This window comes from Acomys minous, assembly GCF_964271855.1.
Source record: "Acomys minous genome assembly, chromosome: 1".
In the NCBI taxonomy this organism is placed as follows: Eukaryota; Metazoa; Chordata; class Mammalia; order Rodentia; family Muridae; genus Acomys; species Acomys minous.
Window position 1 is genome coordinate 20142998 of NC_140483.1, and position 23318 is coordinate 20166315.

At 37.3% G+C, this 23318-nt stretch overlaps 1 protein-coding gene across 1 annotated transcript; it reads right to left on the reverse strand.

Annotated features, from left to right (window-relative positions):
- Positions 1-1547: 1547 nt before the first annotated feature.
- On the reverse strand, positions 1548-11293 carry LOC311602911 (interferon-activable protein 202-like). The gene is made up of 5 exons (XM_084791550.1): positions 11166-11293; positions 7246-7485; positions 5481-5870; positions 2780-2968; positions 1548-1826 (listed from the first exon to the last, which is right to left on the reverse strand). The coding sequence occupies exons 1-5, from the start codon at positions 11166-11168 to the stop codon at positions 1806-1808; spliced, it is 843 nt and encodes a 280-aa protein (XP_084647676.1). The 5' UTR covers positions 11169-11293; the 3' UTR covers positions 1548-1805.
- Between the last annotated feature and the right edge of the window lie 12025 nt (positions 11294-23318).

The following is a 23318-nucleotide window of genomic DNA, read 5'->3' on the forward strand; positions in this document are numbered from 1 at the left end:
TTTACAATGTCAATTCATTATCAGATGTACTTTTTTACAAACAGTCCCCTCCATTCTCTAGAGATCCCTTTGCTTCTGAGCCTAATTATGTTGGCCAGATTGGCCACAGATCTGTGCCTCTCTGAACTTATTAGCTTAAAGATACTGAGTGCTAGAGGAGGAAGACAGAGTAATTGTTGGAAGTCTCTCAGTCAATAAACATTTTGATTCTGCTTGAGAGAGTGGGGAGAGGTCATGTAAAGGGACAGTGATGTGGAGCACCAAGAACTGAAAACCTAGTGTCCTATGCCAGGAAAATGGTAATATTACTTACACATGTTATGAAAGAGCTAAAAAGAAAAGGATATCCAACACAGAACTGTAGTGCTGTGACCAAAGTTATTTATATATCCTGTAAGTCACTGCAGCCTGTTTCACTCATTGGTCACATTACTCAGGGTTTGGTTTGAAAGTGAAATGCTCCCCCTGGCTCATGTATTTCAACCCTTGGGAACCAGCAGTCAGGTCTAGAGGATTATAGCCACCTGGGTTCTAACTTAAAGAATCTTATTCAACCTTACGTATAGTAATTTAACAGGCTATGCTAATTATTGGTGGATACTCATTTTCTTGTGTATTCCTTTTCTTTGTTTTAGGGATGGTAGTTAGATACTTGGTTTTGTTTCTTGATATGGAAAACTTGTGTCCCCTTTGTTGAGTGGCTGTTTGGATCTCTGCTTCCTCAATTAGTTTCCTAAATTTGTAAGACTGTAGGCCAGTTGAATGGGGCTTAGGGGTGTCTTGAGGGAACTCAAGCATTCATCATTCTCTGCTTCCTGATCAAGATAGAGTGGGACCAGGTATTTTACACTCTTCTGCTATTAGACTTTGCTCAAAACAATCTTACTTAATTGTAATTTTTCAGGTATGTTTTCACAGCAATGAGAATAGTAATGCATGAAGAAAAACTTTTACTAGACTTTTTGAGTGTGTATGTATGTATGCATGTATGTATGTATTGCTTTCCTTTATTCCAAGATTCTTCTCTTTACTTTCAAAACCTCCTTTGATATTATTTGATCTCACATTGCAGATGACATTCCATATAGTTGCTAACAGTAGATTACAGCCTAAACATCTCTATTTTGTGGAGTTCTTATTTTAAATGACTAAACTGTAATGTACTGAAATATACTCAGGGATTAACTATAGAAGGCATTTCAATTGCATTCTAGGACAAATTTCATTCCCTACCTACCTTTGTTAAACTTGATTTCTCTGAAGAGTGCACACAGCCTGTTCCTTCTTAGAAAAGGCTTTTCTCTTAAATATCACACTCAAAATACAAATAAAGATATTTCTTCTATTGAATCTTCCTTACCTCTGACCTTCAGAATGTCACCAAATAGGTTCTTAAAACAACTCACAGAGTAAATAAATTACTGAAAACTCTGCTTTACATTGTTTAATTAATTTACAGTGTTTAATACTAAGTTTAATAATACTAATAAGTTTAATAATACTAAGTTTAATTAAGTTTTTAATACTAAGTTTAATTAATACTAAGTTTAATTAATTTACAGTGTTTAATACTAAGTTTAATTTTCATATTATGAGGCTTATCCATGCACACCATGCAAAGTAGAAAATACAAAAACCTATAAAGTGTGAAGTAAAGTATAATTTTCTATAACTAAAAGCTGGTTTTTGTATGTATTTTATTTTAACATGTATACTTTTTTTTCTATTTTCAGTGTCCTGCATGTTTTCTTGAGGAGGCCTGTATGGAAATTTCCATGATCAAATTAGGGTTGCATCATTGTTGTTCACTTTTTAGTCTTGGTGACCTTGAAAAAAAGAAAATGATGAGGTCAGATCCCTTGCTATTACAGATGATCACACAGTAACCATAGTATCTTGTCGCTACGAGCCACCTTTCTTTCTTCAGTCTTGCCTGCTTTCCTTAGTGGATTTTCTTTCTGTTGCTTTCCTCTCTTGCCTGAGGCCACAAAATGTGACATTCACTCCTACCAGTCACCAACAAGGTAGAAGAGTAGGAGATGTGACACAGTGGGAGGAAGGAGCTGCAGTACCTACAGTAAGACCTGTGGGAAGTCTCCCTGGGGAACATGGGAAGGGATCACAAAAGACATGCCTAGTGGAGGTGTCTGGAGATTATGTGAGGATCCCTGTATCATAGAGGTCTGACAGCATTTCTATGTGGCTGGAGAAGTCAGCTCTTGGATTTTTTCAAGGTCAATTTTATATTAGTTTGTTTTAGTCTACTAAACATCCTGCATGGATATGCATGTCAGTTTAACAAGGGGAGTGGATGTTTAACAAGCCTTTGTGGTCTGATTTGCTCTGGGTGTCCTTGTGAACACATATGTTCTTTGAGTTCTGCCTATGATGCTCTGTGAGGGACATTGTTCTATGCTGGACCCTGAGTTTCTTTAAGTCTTTAGTCAATACGAAAAAATGCTGAGCCAAAATTTGAAAGGAACTTATCCAAGTTTCTACTAAAGAACATCTTTCTTTAAATAAATATAACACATTTTATTATTTATGTTGGGGATTGCAGTTTGGGAGTTTTTCTGAATTTCTTCTGTTTACTGTGATTAAAAAATAACCTTACTAAAAAGGGATGCTAATAAACAATTACCGGTATTAATGGAGAAAAGCTAAATATTCATGCCACCTGCTGAATTTTCTATAAACACTAGCAGCAAAGCAGAGTGTTTTTCACAGAGTATTAAATAAAATTATTGTTAGGAGAATATTGTTTCACTAGAGTACATACCTCCATGTAACTGTACCTCGTTGCTCTCAGAAACCACTCCTTCTCATGTAAGGTCAATTCGAAGCAGACAAGTCTAAGTGTATCATCAACCTCACATTTGACACTGGTCAGGTGTCCAGAAACTATCACTGTTATTGGTCCTGTACGATCCTTAACTTCATAGTATATAAAATTCTTCTCAACTCTTTTCTGCAGAAGACATTAACATTCATCTTGTAAGAAATGTGTCAGAATTTATCACATCAATGAAAAAGAATGTTGGTTAACAGAAACTTGTCTCTGTCACAGCAAATTTGTATGTTGGGGTTAGAATTGGAGGTACAAAGGGTAATGAGATGACTCAGGAAGTAAGGCTGCTTGCTGTCAAGCCTGATAACCTGAGTTCAATCCCCCCCAAGATCCGTAACTTAGAAAACAACCCACTCTTAGAATTTTTCTCTGACCTCAACAGCAGCATCACTGCATGTGTATGTTTCTTCAAACTCGGAGTTTGAAAACAAACAACAAATACATAAATGCATGGAATTTAAAAAGTACACAATTTTGAAAATAGAACAACAGGTACAAAACAACTTAAGATGTTTTTGTTGACTGATTCTTTCTTCAAACCTTTCTCTAGAAACACTGTCTTACTAAGTATTAGTGCTAACCTATCAGAATAGACAAAATATCTTAATAAGCAAGAGGAAGGGAATAAACACAAAAGCCACAACAAAAATGTACAAGTAAGCAAATAATAACAACAATCCCCAACTGGTTACCTTTGCAGGTACGTTCAAGAGACCTGAAAAGAAAAGCCTTTGTAGCTTGTAGTAAGCCTAAGAAAGTCTGTTTGTATTTTCACATTCTTTATAAAGTTTTTTTTTCATATCCTTGAACATTTAAAATTGCTATTTTAATGTCTTTGCCTCTTGCTTCAGCTAAACTGCTGTTCTCTGGACCTGTTACAATAAGGTTGCTGTGTACAAGAAAATCTGATTCTCCTTATTGTGTATTTTTGTGTTTTGTGGCAGAATCTAAATACCTAGAGGCACAACACTTGAAGAGTTTGTGGACTAGCTCTCAATGTATTTGAAGGTGATGTGCAAGAAGCCAAAAAAGAAAGGAAATTAATACTTCTTCCCACGTAGAAAGCCTGTGAACAACAACAATTCCTACTACAGAAAGATATCCGCACTGGGCTAGTAGTGGCACTTGTATTTCAGAGGTAATCAGCAGCTGCCCAGCTGGACATAAGGCCATTTTAATTGGAGAGAATTCATACCTAATACTGAAAATATCGCCACCTATTGGTCCTTAAGGAGAGCAACCAATACAATTTTCCAAACCAGTATAATTGCCAACTGCAGCTCATTCTAAATATCCATCCTTATATCTAGATAAGAGTAGCTTTCATCCTTCTTCAAAGATGCTACTTTTGCAGCAAGTGAAATTGTCACATAAATCCACAATAGATAAAAATCAATAGGGCAGCATACTCTGTGTTCATCGCTAATTGATATGTCTATAACTGAAATCCTGCACCCAAAGTTCAGAGAAAATAGTGGAAAAGTGAAATAAAAAATGTGAAAGCCAGATGACCAGGTGGTTTGTTGCAAGATAGTTTCTTCTGTATATGGCAGACAGGTGCATCAATAAAAATATAATTATAAGGCTGCTTAAATAAGAAAGGAGTTCCCACTTATGTGGACTACACTTAACCAATATGTGCATTCATTCACCCTATCCTAAGTCTCTCAAAGGTTAAATCCACAGCATCTAGGTCTGTTTGGTTTGGATTTCGTTTACTTTACTTACTAGTTGCATTAGTGTCATATATGTTCACAGTCCTTTTTAACATATTCTAGATAAACAACACAGATAAAATTGATTAAAAAGCCATGGCCAAACACGTGTTTAAAAGTAATATGAAATAATATTATAAACATGGTTTTGTTAGATAAGTATGCTCTGTTGTGCAGTATTGGGACTAAAAGACACTCCCTGAGTCCAGTTTCCTCAGAACATCTGCTGTCATTTTCCTCAGTTACAAATGGTCAAACTAGACTGCATTACTCCAATTAGTTAAACTTTGTCTTGTTAAAATTTAAAGCAGAAGTCACTTCCTCAACAAGACCATGATATAAACAATAGGATTGAGGACACTTTAAAGACATGAGAGTCAGAATCCCAATTTGTTGGACATGGGTACATTCTGAGCCATAATAGTCTATTTGGTTTGTTTGCTTTTTTTTTCTTTCTTTTCTTTCTTTCTTTCTTTTCTTTATTTCTTTTTTTTTCTATTTGGTTTCTTATTCTTCTTGTCTCAACTGTATCTAGGTTACAAATTGGATTTTTCACTTACAATTGAGTTGCCAATAACACAGATACAGAAGCTATTAAAGAAACTAAATCTAAAAGGAAACTGTGCTGTAATCTGAGCAATGTCTTGGACTAGGATGCCTATAGATAGATTGTGATAGCCAGGAAAATGCCAAAGATTATTGATAAATCTCTTTCTAAAGAATTTTCATGGTGTTACAATGATAAAAAAAATTATTAAGAGATGCTATCAACACCAGAGTTGGAAAGTCTACTCTCCTGTCTTATACGGAAGAGCTATGCTTCCTGTTTTCAGAAACTTGACAATATTGCTGTTGCCAAAGTTAAGATTTAAAATGAGTTTCCAGAAGAAAATTTACAAAAAAATCTAATGCCTTACCTGAGATACTTTAAATTCTCCATACACATGCATTTCTCTTGTGCTCAAGTGAAGATCACGAATTTTTGGATTTGCTATTGCATTTTCATCTGATGACAATTTGCTCTTCACCTCAGACACACTGGAATCTTTGTGTATCACCAGAGACCCAAACATACCAATGTAATCTGAGAAAGCAATGACATTCCCTGGGGTGAACTTTGCCTGTAGGTTTTCTTCAAACACCATCACGCTGAAGAATTCAGTTTCAGTAGCCACCGTGGCATGGAACATCCTTTTATTTTCTATACTATCATAAGTAAAGAGCCTTGTAGCTCTCAACACCTTCACTTGTTTGGGACCTTTGTGGTAACCATCTTCTGCTTCTTTAAGTAGCTTCTTTTGTTGTTTCTACAAAGAGTATACAAAGCAAACCAGTCTCAGTTAAAACAGATAAAACTTACACTGGATAGAATGAACAACATTTAAATAATGGTTGAATGCTATCACCTAGACGATGGAAGAAACAGAGATTTAGGCAGTAATTACAGCTGGCACTAATCCTACGTAGTAGATAAGGGTATTGTATTGATTTTTTTTTTTTTTGTGAGTACAGATAATCCCATTATATGTTATAATCGTGTGCTCTTCCTTTGAGCTACTTCATGAGCCCATTTGCGGCATTTTAAAAACTGAAATTACAGATCCTTATCATAAGTAACAATACTGCCTTGCAAAGGGCATAGCTTGGTAGCCACTGGAAGCACCCCAAGGGCTTTGCCAGTCTGAATGGCTTGAATTAGAAGTTCTTTGTTTGCTTAATAACAGACAGGGAGGAGAATCCCTGAGCTTAAAACAGGCATAAAGGGACAGTTGATTGATTGGCTGGCTGTAGTACCCTGCACGTTTCCTTTCCCTCACTCTCTTCCCCTTTCCCTTTATTTTCTCCCTTCCAGCCTATCTTTCTTTGTTTTGAAATTAGGCTGTCATTATTTGACTTGGAATTTGGGATGTAGGCTAGACTTGTCTACAATGCACAGAGATCCATTTGCTTCAGCCTACTCAGTGAAAGAATTATAGAGACCAGTCAGTTTGGGGAGGCACCTGTGAGCCAGCAGCATTCTGGGCTATCAAGCACAAAATCCAGCTAGGACTCATGCTAATCTCTGTTTAGGTTAAAAATTTTTAAAGGATTATAACTTTGCTTGAATAAGACGTATGCATATACAAGAAAAATTGTACAGAGGGTAATACTTCTATTTATTGTCTTTCACGCTCTTTTATAAACTTCTAGGATGTCTAGATCTTTAAAGATTCTAAATTGTATTACAAAAGTAAAGCTAAATTGTTATGTAAATGTTTCTTTATAACTGTGATGTTCACTGCTGGTTTTGATTTGTGAATAAGCCAAATGCAAAGATTCTTAGAAAATTGATTTATGGAGCTGGTATCATCTAAAGCAAAAATATTATTAAATTAAATACTAACCCTTCCTAGTCATACTTCTAATAATATTACTATGATTCTTTATGACCACAAATAATTAGATGTGCTTAAAAACCTATTATTCCAAATTACATTCTGATATGTCACATACATAGTTCTGATATAGTGGTATCCGTTCAATAGAAGATACCATTGCAGTCAGTGTCTCAAAATATATACCTGGAAAATGAAGGAACACATTAAAGAAATACATGAGTGAGAGAGGTTAGAGAATTTCTTTCTAATTATGACCATTGTAATCATATTGTGAAAGTACCATAAAAGAAACAGGAAATCTTACTTTTGATGAAGAATCACTGGAAGGGGTGGTTGGATTCCTGGAAGGAGTCTGAGGTTTAGCTCCAAGTCCAGGAGAGGCCAGAAGTTGATCATCAGCAAGGTTTGAGGGACGACTGGGAGGGGACTGATGTTGACCCTCGGCATGATCTGTGCCTGGAGGTGAGATTATTCTAAGGTGCACCATCATCTCAGACACTTTGTCTGTGTCTGTGGGTGTAGGATCAGAGTTTTTGTCTGAACTCTGTTTCAAGAGAGAGATAGAGATAGAGATAGATAGATAGATAGATAGAGAGAGAGAGAGAGAGAGAGAGAGAGAGAGAGTTAGTTAGTTAGTTTCCCTTTATACCTGAATCATTAGTTTCAAAGTCACAGAGAATACTGGGACTCTTTCTCTTTAGATTTTTCCCCCCACAGATCTTTGCTCTCTAATTTTTCCCTGGAAGGGCAATGCATCTTCACATATCTTTACCATCTGTCCTCCAGCAACCCTATCAAACATTACAAACTTCAGCCTGTTAATATGTTTAAGCAATTTCCTCTTAGTATTCACCCCCACTGAAGTGGTTTTTTTTTTGTGCCCACCTACCTGTTCTTGCTTCTTGCTGGGTTCCTCTTTTCTAGACAAGGTTGTCCCAAGTTCTGCTTCCTTGTCACAGGTATCCCCCATGCACACACACACACACACACACACACACACACACTTTACCATTTGTCCCCTCTCTTCCTTCCTGTTCATATACTCTTTTCTAATGTCATGGCTTACACACCCACAAACACACATCCACCCCTCCAACACACATAATACACTGCTCTCCAACTAGGATGGGTTCAGAAGATACGTGCCCTTCTGGGGATGGAATGTGGGGTATGTGTGTTAGACAGTTACTTAAGATAACTTGGTCAGGTATAACTTTCAGTTGTTTTTGTTTTGTATTTAACATTTTATTTGACCATTTTTTCCTACTTTGTCTTCACGGCCTGAAATCATCTCCTCTATGTCTTCTAATCTCTTGGTGAGGCTTACATCTGAGTTTTTGTTTGTTTGTTTGTTTGTTTCTGTTTTTGTTTAACTTCCTGAGTTTTTTTTTTTTCATTTCCAGTTTTGTTTAAATTTGGTTTTGTTAGTGATTCTATTATCTTTGTTAAGTTCTACTTTCATGTTTTGAATTTCATTTGACTGTCTTTTCACAGCCATTATGAAGTTTTTTTTTCAAATCCTCAAACATATTTAAAATTGCTATTTAAAAGTATTTGTCTCATGCTTTAGCTAAATTGCACTTCTCTGGGACTGTAACAATAGGATTGCCATATGTAGGAAGAGTCATATTCTCCTGGTTGTGTTTTTGGGCTGGAATCTAGATACCTGGAGGCACAGCGCGTGAAGAGTTTGTGGACCAGCTCTCGATGTATTTGAAGGTGATGTGCAAGATGCCAAAGGAGAAAGGAAATCAGTACTCCTTTCCAGCTAGAAAGCCTTTGAACAACAGCAGTGCCCGTCACACAAAGATATCCCCAATGGGGTCGTCGTGGTACTTGTATTTCAGGGGTAACCAACTACTTCCCAATTGGACTTAAGGCCCTCCTCACTGCAGATAATTCATACTTAGTACTGAACGTGTAGCCAGCTTCTGGTTCCTAAGGTGAACAACCATTGCCATTTTCCTAAACCAGTATAATTGTCAACTGCATTTCATTCTGAATACCCATCCTTATAACTACGGATTAGATAAGAGTAGCTCTCCTCCTCCTTCAAAGAAGCTATGTTTTGCAGCAGATGGGAATATCACATAAACCCACAACTGATAAAAAAAAAAAACAAATAGGGCAACAGACTATGCACTCATCCCTAACTGATGCATCTATAATACGAACCCTGCACCAAAGGCTCATGGAACATAGTGAAAGAGGTGGAACAGAGAGTGTAAAAGCCAGATGACCATGTTGTTCTTGCAAGATGGTGTCTTCTATAATGGCATAGAGCTGCATCCATGAAAATGTAATAATATGGCCGCCTAAACAAAACTTTCATAATGACAAGAGTCCACACGCCAATCTGGTTAGAGAAAATCTCACACATCTTAACCTCCAGATGAAGAGCTACAGGCATTAATGGCTATTTAAAAAGGTAGAATCAGTTGTCTCCAGTGTTGAGCCAAGCCCCCTGACAGGTTATCCCAAGTGGTCAGCCTTAGTCATATTTACATAGAAAACACACATACACATGTTTATATATGTGTATGTATGTATGACTATATATATAAATATTAATAATTCAAGAAGTCATGAATTTGAGAAGGAGTGTGGGGGACATAAGAGCATTTAGGAGTAGAAATAATGGAGATCCAGTAGTCACGTAAAATTTCTTTTAAAAGTATAAAATACATTAAATTAAATTTCAGTGAATTAAAATATTTGCCAAAAAACCCTGATTACAGAGAAAAGGAAAAAATATTTCAACGTGATTGAGGGACAAATGAAAGATGAAAGAGGACATAAGTATAACTAATATTTTTGTCTTAAAAGGTAAGATAGATATATCATAAAGTGAAGTAAGACTAGCAGAATCAAGAAAAATGTTATCAACTCGGCCATGAATGATCCAGCTACTCAAGTAACAACCCCAGTCAGAGTTTATTGAGGACTTGAGCCTAAATGTTTTAACAAAATATTCCTCAGTGTTGAAAAAATCAAAAACAAACTACTTTGTACAATACTTGAAGGAAATAATTGTGTGTGCGCATTTGTGTGTGTAGCTTTAAATAATTTAAGAGAAAAGATACTATGAAATTACACAAAATAATGTCTTCTTCTTATAGCAGTTTTAGTAATGAATTGACATGATAGTAATATTGCATCATATTTTCTTAATGCTTTTCTCCTTCATGACTCTATAAGCAGTATCACAGAATGTTTCATTCCATATGCATATGCATTTACTCATGTGTACATGTATTACACATTCCATGTGTGTGGGAGAGCACATATATGTGTGAATTTGAAAAAAAATATCACAGACCCCTAATTGTATGTTAGATTTAGTAGCACTTCACACTTACTACAATGAATAAAATGAAAACATCTGAAAATATTTAGAACTTTTGTCATTTTAACTGATAAAGTTAGTGATATTGGTCTAATATGTGTTCAGTTCTCAAATCAACAAATAAGATATTAAGTTCAAGTATACTGAAGTCCAATAACAGGGTACTAGGCTTTGTCAAGAGTCTTGAAATACTCTAAAAATAGTGAATAGAAATAAATTTATGACTAGATCTCTCTTTTGTCGCCCACATTTTAACACCAGAAAAAATAAACCAAATTAAAACTACCAAAGCAACAACTTTTCAGGATAATGGGCAGTCTCCTAGTGAACCAAAGCCTGCTCTTTTCACTGGTGTAGAAGAGGGTGAAGTGGAATGTTAGCCACAGAAAATCACTACGACAGCATGCGCTTGTGCATCGGAGAAATTGTCTCCTGCTCTCCTGCTGTTTCACACTGTAAAAGCACTAAAAAATACAGTGTAAAATCCGCCATGCTGTTCACTCAGTGTCATTTCACTGAAGTCCTTTCATGTCACTTCCTTTTCTCTCAGCCAGTCACTCACCACAACCACCAGGTGAAATGTTAAATGAACTCTTCAAACCGAATAACCAGGCTTCTACTTTGCACCCTGTTTACACTTATACATAGAAAGTTTATTTTGCAATCTGAAAGAATCAAAATAAATTTCTCTTTGCTCACGAATAAATGGTAGAGGAAGAAAGTATAACTATCAACTTTTTGAGTGAAGAGTTTCCTGCTCAAGGATCACTGGAACCAGCCCCACTCCTTCTACCCCACATGCAAGAAACAACACTGATCTTGTGTCCCTTTGGGTCTCCAAGAGCTCCCTGCTCTCTAAAGAACAGGGCAAAACTCACCATGCTGGAAGCTTTTTCGGTGATGTCAAGATCCGAGATCTTCAATAAAACAAGGAGACAGAGTTTATCTGTTTTGAGGAGGAAGATAAATGAGTAAAGCTCTCGGGTACTGGATAGAAGAGTGATGCTATCTTGTCAGCACTGGTTAAATACTCTTCTCTGCATAAGCTGTTCCGGGTGTCTCTGACTCACCTCTTTAAGTGAGCCATGACTAATCATGAGGATGATTCCCACAGTTAGTCACAGATTTTGACTGTTAACCAGGAAACAGGAAAATACTGCAGGCGCGAGGACACTCAGCGGTACTCAGTAGTTATTCTGACAAATCTTAGCAGGTACAAGTTCAGACATGGACATTTTATTATGTAACAGACGTATAGGTAGATGAGCAGGAGTCTATATTTCATGAAAGTTACACAATGTCTCACTGAAAAAAATAGTACCTTCATCCGCATTTCCCTTTTAATGTTAAGGATTCTACGAGATGGTAGAAAGAGAACCAGTCGGCTGTCTATTGCCACCAGCAGTTGGATACATTTACTGGAAAAAGGACAATCTTAATTGGAATTGTTTCTTTCAAGTACTTTCTGGTGTATTTCTTCATTTATTCATTGCTCAAGCTGTGGATTTTCAGAGAATGATATCACTATAATATGCAAATCCAATCTCAAATAAATATACAACAATCTGGCATAGGCTGTCTTCTGGACAACAGGGATAAAAATAATCCCTTAGAATTTCGACATTATTTGTTGGTAGGTAGGTCAGGTTAGGGGCCTATGTAATGACAGGCTCAGTGCCCTGAAAAGTGTGTAAGAGCTCTGAGCCTCTGGAAGCATCAGCACCTGAACACATTTGTCTTTCTGTGTCTTCCTATGTGGATTAGTGGATGGTTTCTGGAATAATATTTTTGGACTACTGTAACCATGTGTACATGCAACTGGAGTATACACGATGTTTTTTAAAGATCTGGCCCTTGGCATCTTTTGTGTTCCTTTGAGTTTGGCAACAGGGAGTGGTAGGAGCTGGTAGGAAATGCACCTTCAACTAGACATTCTAGGTCACAGCTCTTCCGCAGGTCTTGAATATCAACCTAGGTTTCTAGGAGTCTTAGGTCTCCTGACTTGGGCCAAATATTAAATGGTTTAAATATTGATATTGGAGCCACCAAAGACTGCTGAATAAGGAATAAGTTAAAGAAAAGCACAGAAAATGTAGTTGGATGCTATAGACACCCGTGGATATCAAAATTTCTCTTTTGTAGACTTTAGATGCTATGTGAATGTGATGCACTAGGTAGAGTAGTCACAAAGAATGACCTAACTCAGAGATCAGATGGTCAAGAACATACGGAAGAAGTTGGATGTTGAGGTACATGTACTCAGCACTCAAGTGATAGAGACAGGACTATTCCTGTGTTTAAGGCCAGGCTTATCTACATAATGAGTTCCAGGCATGCACAGTTACACAGTGAGACCGTGTCTCAAAACTAAACTAAATTAAACTAATAGACTAAAAGGAAAACTGCTAATCTACAAACTTTCTAGAGGAAGCAAAGGATACAACCTCATGTTCTTGCATCTGGAAAAGACTACTCAGACAAACAGAAAAAATACAAATTGCATTGAACATGTTTAGAGGAGATGAAAACAAATTGTATATATTTGCACTCCCAGCATCTGTGGATGATTATTCCTCTTACTGTACACCCCCCCCCCAGAATAAGCTGACAATTATTACTGATCTCAGTCATTCTAACAGGTATAAGATGAAATATGGAAATAGTTTTGATATGCATTTCCTTGATGTCTAAGGGTGTTGAACATTTCTTCATATGTTCCTCAGGCATTGGAGCATCTTTGAGAATTCTCTGTTTAGCTATGTACTACAATTTTAGTTGAGTTATTTGATTTCTTGAATTTTGTTGGTTTTTTGTTTGTTTGTTGTTTAGTTGTTCACATATTTTGGATATTAGCCTTGTACTGGTGTGTAGTTGGTAAAAATCTTTTCCCATTCAGTAGACTGCAATTTTGTCTGAGTGATGGCATCCTTTGTCATGAAAAGTCTGGATCTTCATGCCTGTGCTAATGGATTTCTGTTCAGAATGACTTCCTAAAGAGTACATGATTCATCCAGGAATTAAAATTAACAATTGAGGGGGCCTTCTCAGGCTCTGATGCCTCCCTTTGGATCCTGTTCCCCTACCTGGGCTGCTTTGTCTGGCCTCACTGGTAGAGGATGCACTTAGTTTTGCAACTGCTTAGTATGCCAGTGTGGGTTGGTACCCACGTGGGACCACTCAGTTCTCTGAGGAGGAGAAGAAAGAATGGCAGATGGGTGTGCAGTGAGTTCTAGGGGACTGGAAGGAGAGGAAGAGGACTGAAATCAGGATGTGAAGTGAATAAACAAATACATTTATATATAAAAAGACCAACAATGAGTAACAGGACCTAATAGCTTAAACATTGTGTATAGCAAATTGAACAACCAATGGAGAGAAGAAACTGCCCAGAGCATGGGAGAGAATCTTAATAAGCCCTATACTCTAGAAGTCTAATCAGAATGTAGAGCTCAACATTGATGAAATCCTGTGTATTCTGCCCTATTTGTCCCACAAACCACAAATACACCAACCACCCTCAAGCCATTCACTCATGAACTAAACAAATTACACAGAGCACTTTGTAATGATGTCCTTTAAGTTTTTATTATTTTTACACTAGGGAAATTAAACGCAAGTGTTATTTTCATAGAAAAACAGAACAATAGGAAATTTTGTAAGAGAAAAATACATAAGAACAAATCAGATGTGAAAACTATTAAATGTCCGGATAAAGTACTAACTCTGTTGTTTAGAACAAATTGGTTTCTCTTCTTTAAAAGCACTGAACTGATCTTGCGGGTAGACCTTTTTTTTTTTCTTCATCTTCATTTGTGCTTGAATGGGCAGTGGCTGCTTCGCTTTTTTCCCTAGTCTTGGTGACCTTGAAAGAGACAGTGAGCAATACTGTGAGATCCTGGCAAGTGAGATAAAGCACTGTCTATAGTTCTTCAGTCACCCATCCTTGCCTATTCCCCTCAAGGACCATATGTAACTTTTAAAGGCTGATGAGCTTCTTCGCTTCATCTCCCTCATTGCATCACCTTATTTTAACACACCCCTTTGCAACTATATGGCCCTTAATCCAATGGATCTTCTCACTCAACAAGAGTTCATTTGAGTAGGTTGGCTATTTCTGAAATGTAGTAAGGGGAAATGTAACAAGAAAAGGAAAAAGATTGATTTATCTTGTCTGAAGCATGGTTTGGAATAGCAACAAAACAAAATAGAACAAAACTACGTGACATTCTGGTTTCCCTCAATACTATTGCTGTGAGCACTACTGCTTGGGTTGCATTGGAACTCATGGGTTCTTGCATTAAGGGATCTTGAAAATGAAACAATTAATGTGTATCTTCCTGTGTCAAACTGCAGCAGCATTTATATTCAGACTGTTATATCTGGAGTATACCTTCAGTAAAAGCCATCTCTTATATCTTAATGTAGTTATTTCACGTGAGTCCCTTGATCATTTGTGTCTGTCACGCACTACGTTGACTCCATTCCTCCTTCTAATGCTCAAATCCATGTTTCATGTATCTTTCATTTTATCTTGACCTCTTCATTTGTTCATCTTAATTTGTAATATACCTGACCTCTAACTATTTCTCTACTGTCTTGTGATCCATAACTGCAGTCACTGGCCTGTGCACTCATGTTGTCTAAGAGGCTGCACTCGGTGTCAGGTAGCCTGGGTGGATGGCAGTTCCATTGTCTTTGTCAGTCACCATTCCTGAGAATCTGTAGTGGCCATCTATGAAATGTATCTCTCTATTGCTGATTAGAGTCCCAGCACATAGCAAAGATTTTGTGTGGGTGTGCTCTAATAGTATCACCCACCATATACTTTAGATATGAACCAAATATAAGACTTGTAAAGTTTACTTAAATTTAAAAGTACACATAGAATTGTTTTCTATTTCAGATCTGTATGCCTAGTTCTCCAAGTTTCAATAAAGATGTATAGATATTTACTACATTTCCTATAGGCAATTAAACATCAACATCAACTCGAGCATATTTTCACCTCCTATAGGTCATGTTCTTAATTCTCAGTCTTATGATCAGCTCCATTTGTCCAGTTTCTTAATGTCGTCTCTGAATTTATTTGGATGTTATTTGAATCAATTTCTTTCTCACCACCAATAGTGCTGTTGTCTTCACAGACCTAAGGGGATGTGAATACTACCATCTATCATGTCACACACAGTCACCATCTATGCATGATTGGAGTTTACTTGGGTCTAATTCTTTATCAGTGTAGCCAATTACTATAGCATACAAAAAATAAGTTAGTGGTGGTGACTAGTATATAAGTAAATAAGTAGCAATGACTAGATTCAAAAATTAGTGGGATATCATGAAGACCACAAACTCATTATAAGGGGATATGAGTTTGTAGTAGTGGATAATCAATTTCTAATGAATTATTTGAAAAGAAATACATATACTAATGTAGCCATTGAATATTATATGCATTTTAAGCTAGGGTCTTAGAAAGATAGTCCTGATATGTTAAATTGGAAAAACAATTAATAAAACTAATAACTATTATTGTAAGAAGTTAAATAGATCAAATTTCTACATAAGTATAAAAATACCTGAAAGAATACAGAGAAAACCCTTTATATTATATGAATGGCAAAGTTTGGGGTGAGCAAAACTTGCTTATCTTTTTGCTTAACTGGCTGATTATATTTCCTTAAGTAAGGAAGAATAAGAGGTGGATGGATGTAGGGAAGAAGAGACAGAGAGAGGAAAGAGAGCACAGAAAATGAATGCTGATAATCTGCGGTTTGCCTTCTGTGACAAATCAGTGAGTACTTTAAAAAGTAAGAGGCATCAACCATTCTATTTATCTTATTATCCTCACATTTTGATGTGTCACTAAGCTAACACTGATGCTTGATACTGCAGAATATTGACAAGTCCAAAGTGAAAGTAGCTTTACCTGGGAAGAGTAAACATGAGAAAATAAATTGCAGCTCACTTCCTTTCACTCCCAGTTTCGGGTGGATGGTGTCTTCCTGAACTTCAATGAATTCTTTAACTTCCTTTCCTATGTTTTTTTCCCCTCTAAGAATTAGTACTTTTCTATTATTTTTATTTAAAACCTTTTTATACAACATATGCCGATTGTGACTCCCTTCCCACAACTCCTCCCACAACTCCTCCCACAACTCCTCCCACAACTCCTCCCACAACTCCTCCCACAACTCCTCCCACAACTCCTCCCACATCCTCCCCTCTCCCCATTCAACTTCATGTTCTTTCATGCTCAAAAAAATAAAATAAAAACATAAAAAGTAAAACAAAACAAAACAGAAAATTTCCCAAACAAAACAAAATTAAAAGCCCACAATAAGACATGGCGTTGGCCAACTACTCCTGGCTTTGGGGCTTGCTCTAGACTGTAGTTGATATTGTCCATTGGGGAAGACTGCTCATAAGTATCACCTGAAAATAACTTCTTGGTTGGGAGTGGGATTCTTTGTCCACTTCCTCCTTTCAGATCCTGAACCTCATCTGGCTTGAACCTTTGCAATTTCAATGTGTCTCTGAGTGCATATGCACATCTGTCCTGTTTGTCTGAAAGACACTGTTTCCTTGGAGTCATCCACTATTGTTGGCCCTTACAATCTTTAGTCTTCCTCTTCCACATGGATCCCTGAGTCTTGAGGAGAGGGCTTGGCATACCACTGAGGACTGGTTGCTGTAAAGTTTCTCACTGTCTATACATTGGCCAATGGTTGGTCTCTGTGTTAATGCATGCTCCTGAAAGTAGCACAGCTTTGGAGCTGGCCTCAAATACATCTCTTACAACAATCCCACAGGTTGCAGGTATAGGTTGAATTTCTTGGAAAGCACAAAGTGTAGTTGGTAAAGGGAAAACACCTGGTAACCGAGAGACGGCATTTCCCACTATTGCCACCCTGGCCTGCTCCATGCACTTTTGGTGTTAAGTTCCCACAGCCCCTCGGCAGGCTGGGAAACCAAAAGGAGCAGACGTCCAGTCCAGGGGAAAAGTGCTAAAGAGAAACAGCCTGCTTCAAGAAATAAGGTTAATCTTCAGCAAACTGTGCCCCTAGAGGAGCAGCTTCATGTTAAGAGATTACTACCTTTAACTTTCCCAGTAACTGCCAAAAGCTTCAGAACTCAAAATAGTTGGTACATTAGTCTGAGAAATATGGTATATACCTTCAGAGAAACAAAGGATCCATTCCTGGCAATACTGGGTTATTGGCAAGTTATTAAAAAAAAACAAGTAAAAGAAAAGCCATTAAAAATATGGAAATGGGGAGATGTTGTGGAAGTTTTGATTTATATGTAAATATATTTTTTTTTTAATCCCAGGTGTGGGATATGGGGGCTGCTCCAGTTTGTCCACAGCTGATAGCTGCCTCTTGAGAGGCCACATGATATTTGTCACCTGTGAACTCCTTCATGCAAGGGTGTGGTCTTTGTCAGTGGGGATAAAAGCCAGAGCCAAAGGGAGACTGGGGGCTCTGAGGAAGAAGACAGCTGTTGGTGCTTCCTCCGTGCTGCTCCTGGTTGCTGTTGATGCAATTTGACCAACCAGAAGAAGTCACAGATATTCTGAAACAAAGATTGGACTTGCCCCCAAAGAACCCGATGACCCTAAACAGCAGGAGACAGCCAAGGAAAACGATGCCCCCTCTCCCCACTAACATTCTTTCCCTCTTACCCAGTGTTGGGGCGTTTGAAGGGATTGGGGTGGAGTAGAGAGAAAGAGATTTTAAAAAACCCAAAAGAAAAATAGTTGGTTAAAAGTATGACAACAGGTGACTCCCCTCTCAGCTCTATTATTTCTTTGTTTTGTTACCTCTAAGTCTCACAAGGTACATTAACTGGACTAGACAGCCCTCATATAGCCTTCTTAGCTGTGTGGATCCTTTTATGCTTTTGGCATTCAAAGAAATCTCAGGTTTGTAAGTATCTCTAGGAAAACTAGGGGGCCCATAATCTTATAAGTGCACGGTAAAGTAGGAAAACAAACATTAGTTCTATGTCATAACTAGTAATAAAACAAGAATATTTTATCTGGGTACGAACTATCAACTTCTAACTCAGTGTGGATAGGGCTTCTGGAAGGACATCTGAAGGACGGAGCAAGAGACCAACATCGGAATTCAGAGGATGGATGGGTTTGTACACTTACAAACTTGTAAGCTGGAATGAGTATATTGTGTGCCCAAAAAATTCTGATGAAGAAGTAAGTAAGCTGCTATGTGTTAAAGAAATGTTAACCAGTTAGTCATACAAAAGGAAGAGATGAATGAGAGGGCAAGAGAGGAAAAACGGTGCTCACTGCTATGACAATTTCATGTGCTGGACTCTCTGCCTCTCTCTCTCTTCCTGCCTGGGATCAACACAAGCCCAGAAACTCCTCATTGTCAGAAGTACCAAATTTGTTAAGTATCCTTATCAAGCAGGATGTTATGATGCAGCAAGTACTATTTTTATGTCTGTTTCTGTCTCTGTATGATAATCTCTGTCTATCATGTCCAACCTCTGCATAGGTCTGATAGATTAATTCTCAGTGATAAGTGGGAGAGATGGTCAGAAGTTTAAGATCTGACCCTAATATTGATCGAAGGAATAAAACAAGAACAGAAAGCTTGTACCTTCACCAAAGAAGTGTTGGATGAAGCTGAGTTCTGGGGTATAGGTGATTGGCACATGGCTGTGGCCTTTTCAGCACAGAGAGGGTCATCTGGCTCCTCAGAACTCTTGGTCTTTTTCTCTCTTGTCCTTTCTTTAATCATACTTTTTCTTTTCTGAAAGCCTATCCATTGCCCTGTTAAAGAGTCCCAGTATCAAAGGAGCAAAGCATGTCTTCATTATTAGGTAGTAGATTTATTATGCCTGAGTATGTTGGGAAATTGAGTAATACCCACCCTCTGTCCAGGTCTAAAATAAAATCCCAAATAGCCATAAAATATGTGCATACATGGCTTACTCAAATAAAGGGTGAAGAAAAGTTATTTGCACAATTTTTCTATTATTATCTGTATGGCAGTCATAGAGGTCATAATTGAACTTGAGTTAGAAAACTAGATTTGTGTAAATATGGAGCAACCACTGCTCTACCTGATTTTCAAGTCCATGGTGTCTCTAGTAGGAATGAACACATATTAATGCCACAAGATTACTTATCATGAGTTTCAGTAAAGCTTGGAAATAACCTAGTAAGTGAGTGAGTATTTAATGGACAGGGTCAGGGAATCGCCTTTGCCCCTGTGGACTGCCAGCCATTTGCTGTTCCTCAATCAATCTCACCTGAGCTATGGATGTTTCCCCTTCTTCAGATGCTAAAGTGTGGCTCATAGTTGATACAGGTATGGCAAAGACTGTTTCTTGCTTCTTTTTTTTTCCCCCAGTGGGGTTTTTTCTTTTACTAGAATGGGTACAATTTTCATCACAACAAATGAATTAGCATAAAATCCCACAAAATCTATCTAGTTTTCCTGCCATCTCCTCTCTGCTGCAGTCAGATCATTGCTTCTTCAAGTAGCTTACCACAGGGACACAACACCAAAGGCACAGCCTTCGATGTCATCTCCTGCCAGCCAACGGTTTCTTTACTGGTCCTTTATTAAAAAGAGAAAAACCTTCCTGTTCTTGAAATCCATGTACCCCCTGCCAGGCTTTTCTCATTACCACCCTCCTACCAGTCTCTTAAAAATCCAAGTTTTTATCACATTGATTGATTGATTGATTGATCATGTTTTGTGTATAGTACACCCAAATCATAGAAACCAGTGAAAGGAAATCTGACATAAAGTTGTGAAATGGCATATGGAATTTGTGGATTTTAACACTTTAAAATCTGTTTACCCAACTCAATAAGTTTATGAAAGGCAGTGGAAGTCATGGCTTCTTAAGGTTATATTTTAGTAAAATATTACCTTTTCTTTGTCAATAGAGAGGATAATTATGCTAGTTATCTTAATAGAATAGGTGGGACAATGATATAATTACATATAAATCATAATTTTTATAATTTAGATTTGTTATTTTCTGACATCTATGTTATACCTGAAACTCCTGTCTTGGACCAACTTCAATTTTTTCCTTTGATATACACACAAAATATACTCCTTGAATTCTAAGCAACCACTGGAAAAGGAACATCCTCAGTAATCAGCCCAAAGGACCAGTATGGACGTGGTCATTCAAGTGTAAACTAGAGATATGACAGCTGTGTGTGGACTTCAAGATTATAAAGACAGCAGGGATAGTAAGACAGTGTCAGGGCACCGTGGGGTTCTTTGTTGCATATTACCTTTTGGTTTCTCTTCTTTAAGAGTTTCAGCATGGTTTTGAAGAGTTGGTATTTCTTCAAAAAAACTTTATCAGCTTGCTCAGTCCAGCATCCACTGGGAACTCATCTTCCATCATGTCAGAAATCTGAACCTTGGTATATTTCTCTTGAAGGTTTCCTCTCCAGTCTTAAATCTCTGGCCATTAATGACTTAAAAAAAATTAAACTGATTACTACTGATGAACTGGAATCCATGCAGCAAAACGATTTTCTTGTATTCACTTATCATATTTCAAGTTGTTGCTGAGACTATAAGAGAAATTTGACATACACTGTTGTACATGTATGCAGAAATTTCCAAAGACATGTGTATGTGAATGAATGAGCTATGTGAAAACATTGCATACATGGGTGTTCATGAAAAGAGAGCAGAATGGTATCCATTTATATTGCATGAAATCTTGGGTAAAAATTGCTGTATTAGGCAAAACTGTGAAAAAATTTTCCCTATTAATGATGCTAGTTTAGTTGGGTCAAGGGTAGTTGTGACAAAAAGATGGCTGTAGATATGCCACTGTGGTAAAGCTTAGGAGTATTGCCTTGTGGCTTCTCTTCTCTTCCCTTTATGTGCCTGGAATGTTCCTTTGTGGTCTATCTGTTAGATCCTAACTCTTCATACCTACTACAGCTAAATCAGTTACTTTTCCTGTCATTATGACAAGAATATCTGATGAAAACAACATATTGGAAGAGTGTTTATTTTGCCTTACAGCCTAACCGTGAGGGAATCTTAGTGCCTGGGACCCTGTCTGGGAATAGTAATATTCCCAACAAAACCCAACTTATACCATGTAAATCAATGACTTCAAAAGATAAATGATGAAAATGGCCAAGAAACTTGAGCAGAGTATGAGTAAATACCAGAATGAAGAAGGAAAAACAGACAAAACAAATAAAATATTTAAAATATTTCAAGGAATGAAAATAGAATTTAACAAGCAGACAAAATTTCTGAAGAACACCAAAAAGAAATCTCAAAATAAAAACTATAGGAATTTAAGCATAGAACTTGAAAAAGGCATCCCTGATAAATTAGAGCACTGGGAGAGAGAATCAAAGGTCTTGAAAACAAGGTAGGGAAATTATATTGCTCAGTACACAGTCAAAGAAAAAGTTAAATCTAAAACAGCAAAAGCAAAACAAAAACCCCACAAGTCATAAATAGAACACATGGAATTGTTAAACACTTGAAAAACAAATACAAATAAGGGGCATAAAAGAAGGACAAGAAACCCATGTCAAATGCACCAAAAAATATTATTAACAAAAATCATAGACGAAAACATCCACAATCTCTGGAAAGTGGTGTGTACCAAAGTCCAAGAGGCGTACAGAACACCAAGTAGATAGAACCAGAAAAGGAACTTCCTTTATCATAGGCAAAACACTAAATATATAGGACAAGACAAAAGGATATTGAAAAGCACAACAGAGAAAGATCAACTCACACTACTAAATTTTCACGGAAGCGTATGATAGCCAGTTAGGCTTGACCAGATTGCTACATGTAATAAAACACCACAAGTGTGATCCCAGATCACTGCATCCACTAAATCTATCAGGTATAATATTTTTCATGATAGAAACATTTAATAAAATTATGAGCACTAAGCCAGTTCTACAGAGTAGGTAAGGAATGGTGAGTGCTGGAATTATTGCAAGACTGAACCCCAAGTCCCATTCAACTGGCCTACAATTTAACAAGTTGAGATAACTAATGGGAAACAGAGAGTCAAACACATACTCAAGGAAGGAAACACAAGAAGAAATACTTAGGTCTAAAGAGAAGGATAAAGATGCCCAAGAAGAGATAGGAATGGCATTTCATCTTTTGAGAACTCTTTTCATTCCATTCCCTACTTTAAGCAGAGCTGTTCCTGTTCTTGATGTATAATACTTTAGTTCTTTATGTATTCTAGATAACAACCTCCCTCCTCTCTCCCTAGACCCAGTCTCACGCCCCCTCTCCCCATTCCCACTCTCCTTCTTCTCAGAGAAGGGAGGTCCCCAAGGGCTGACAACCCATGCAGGCATCTCAAGTCACAGCAGGACTAAGCATACCCTCTCCATGAATAGGCTTCCTTCTATTCCATGCTTGGATTAAATTCTGTAATACAGCTCAAAACAGCGCCTCATTTCATGCACCGAAAACAAAAAAAGGTTACCTATTTAAATGCACATATTGAGAATTATTTGGATTTTTATCTTCCACTTGGAAACTCTTACAGCTGATAAATTCTTTCAGGAAAGTAGCAAGATACAAAATTAACTCAGAAAAATCAGTAGCCTTCCTATATGCAAATCGCAAATAAATCAGGGAAACAGTAACTTTCACAAGCCTCAAATAATATAAAATATATTGGAGTAACTCTAACCAACCAGGGGAAAGGCACATGATTGAAAAAGTCAAGACATTGAAGAAGGAAACTGAAGATAGCAGAAGATGGAATGATCTCCCATAATCATGGATTGGTAGAACTTTATATAGTAAAAAGGCCATCCTACCAAAAGCAATCTACTGACCAATACAATCCTCCTCAAATTCCAACCCTTTCATTACAGAACTTAAAAGGACAATTTTCAGCTTCATATGAACACACACATACACACATACACACACATACACACACACACACATACACACACACACACACACACACACACACACACACACACACGATAATCCTGAAAAATAAAAGAACAGAAG

Bases quoted from the DNA above. Each gene is read 5' to 3' on its own strand.
- LOC311602911 (XM_084791550.1), bottom strand. The intron at 5,871-7,245 runs GTAAGATTTCCT...TACTCTTTGTAG, and splicing joins CCAGTGATTCTTCATCAAAA to AAACAACAAAAGAAGCTACT. The intron at 2,969-5,480 runs GTAAGGCATTAG...TGTCTTCTGCAG, and splicing joins GAGAATTTAAAGTATCTCAG to AAAAGAGTTGAGAAGAATTT.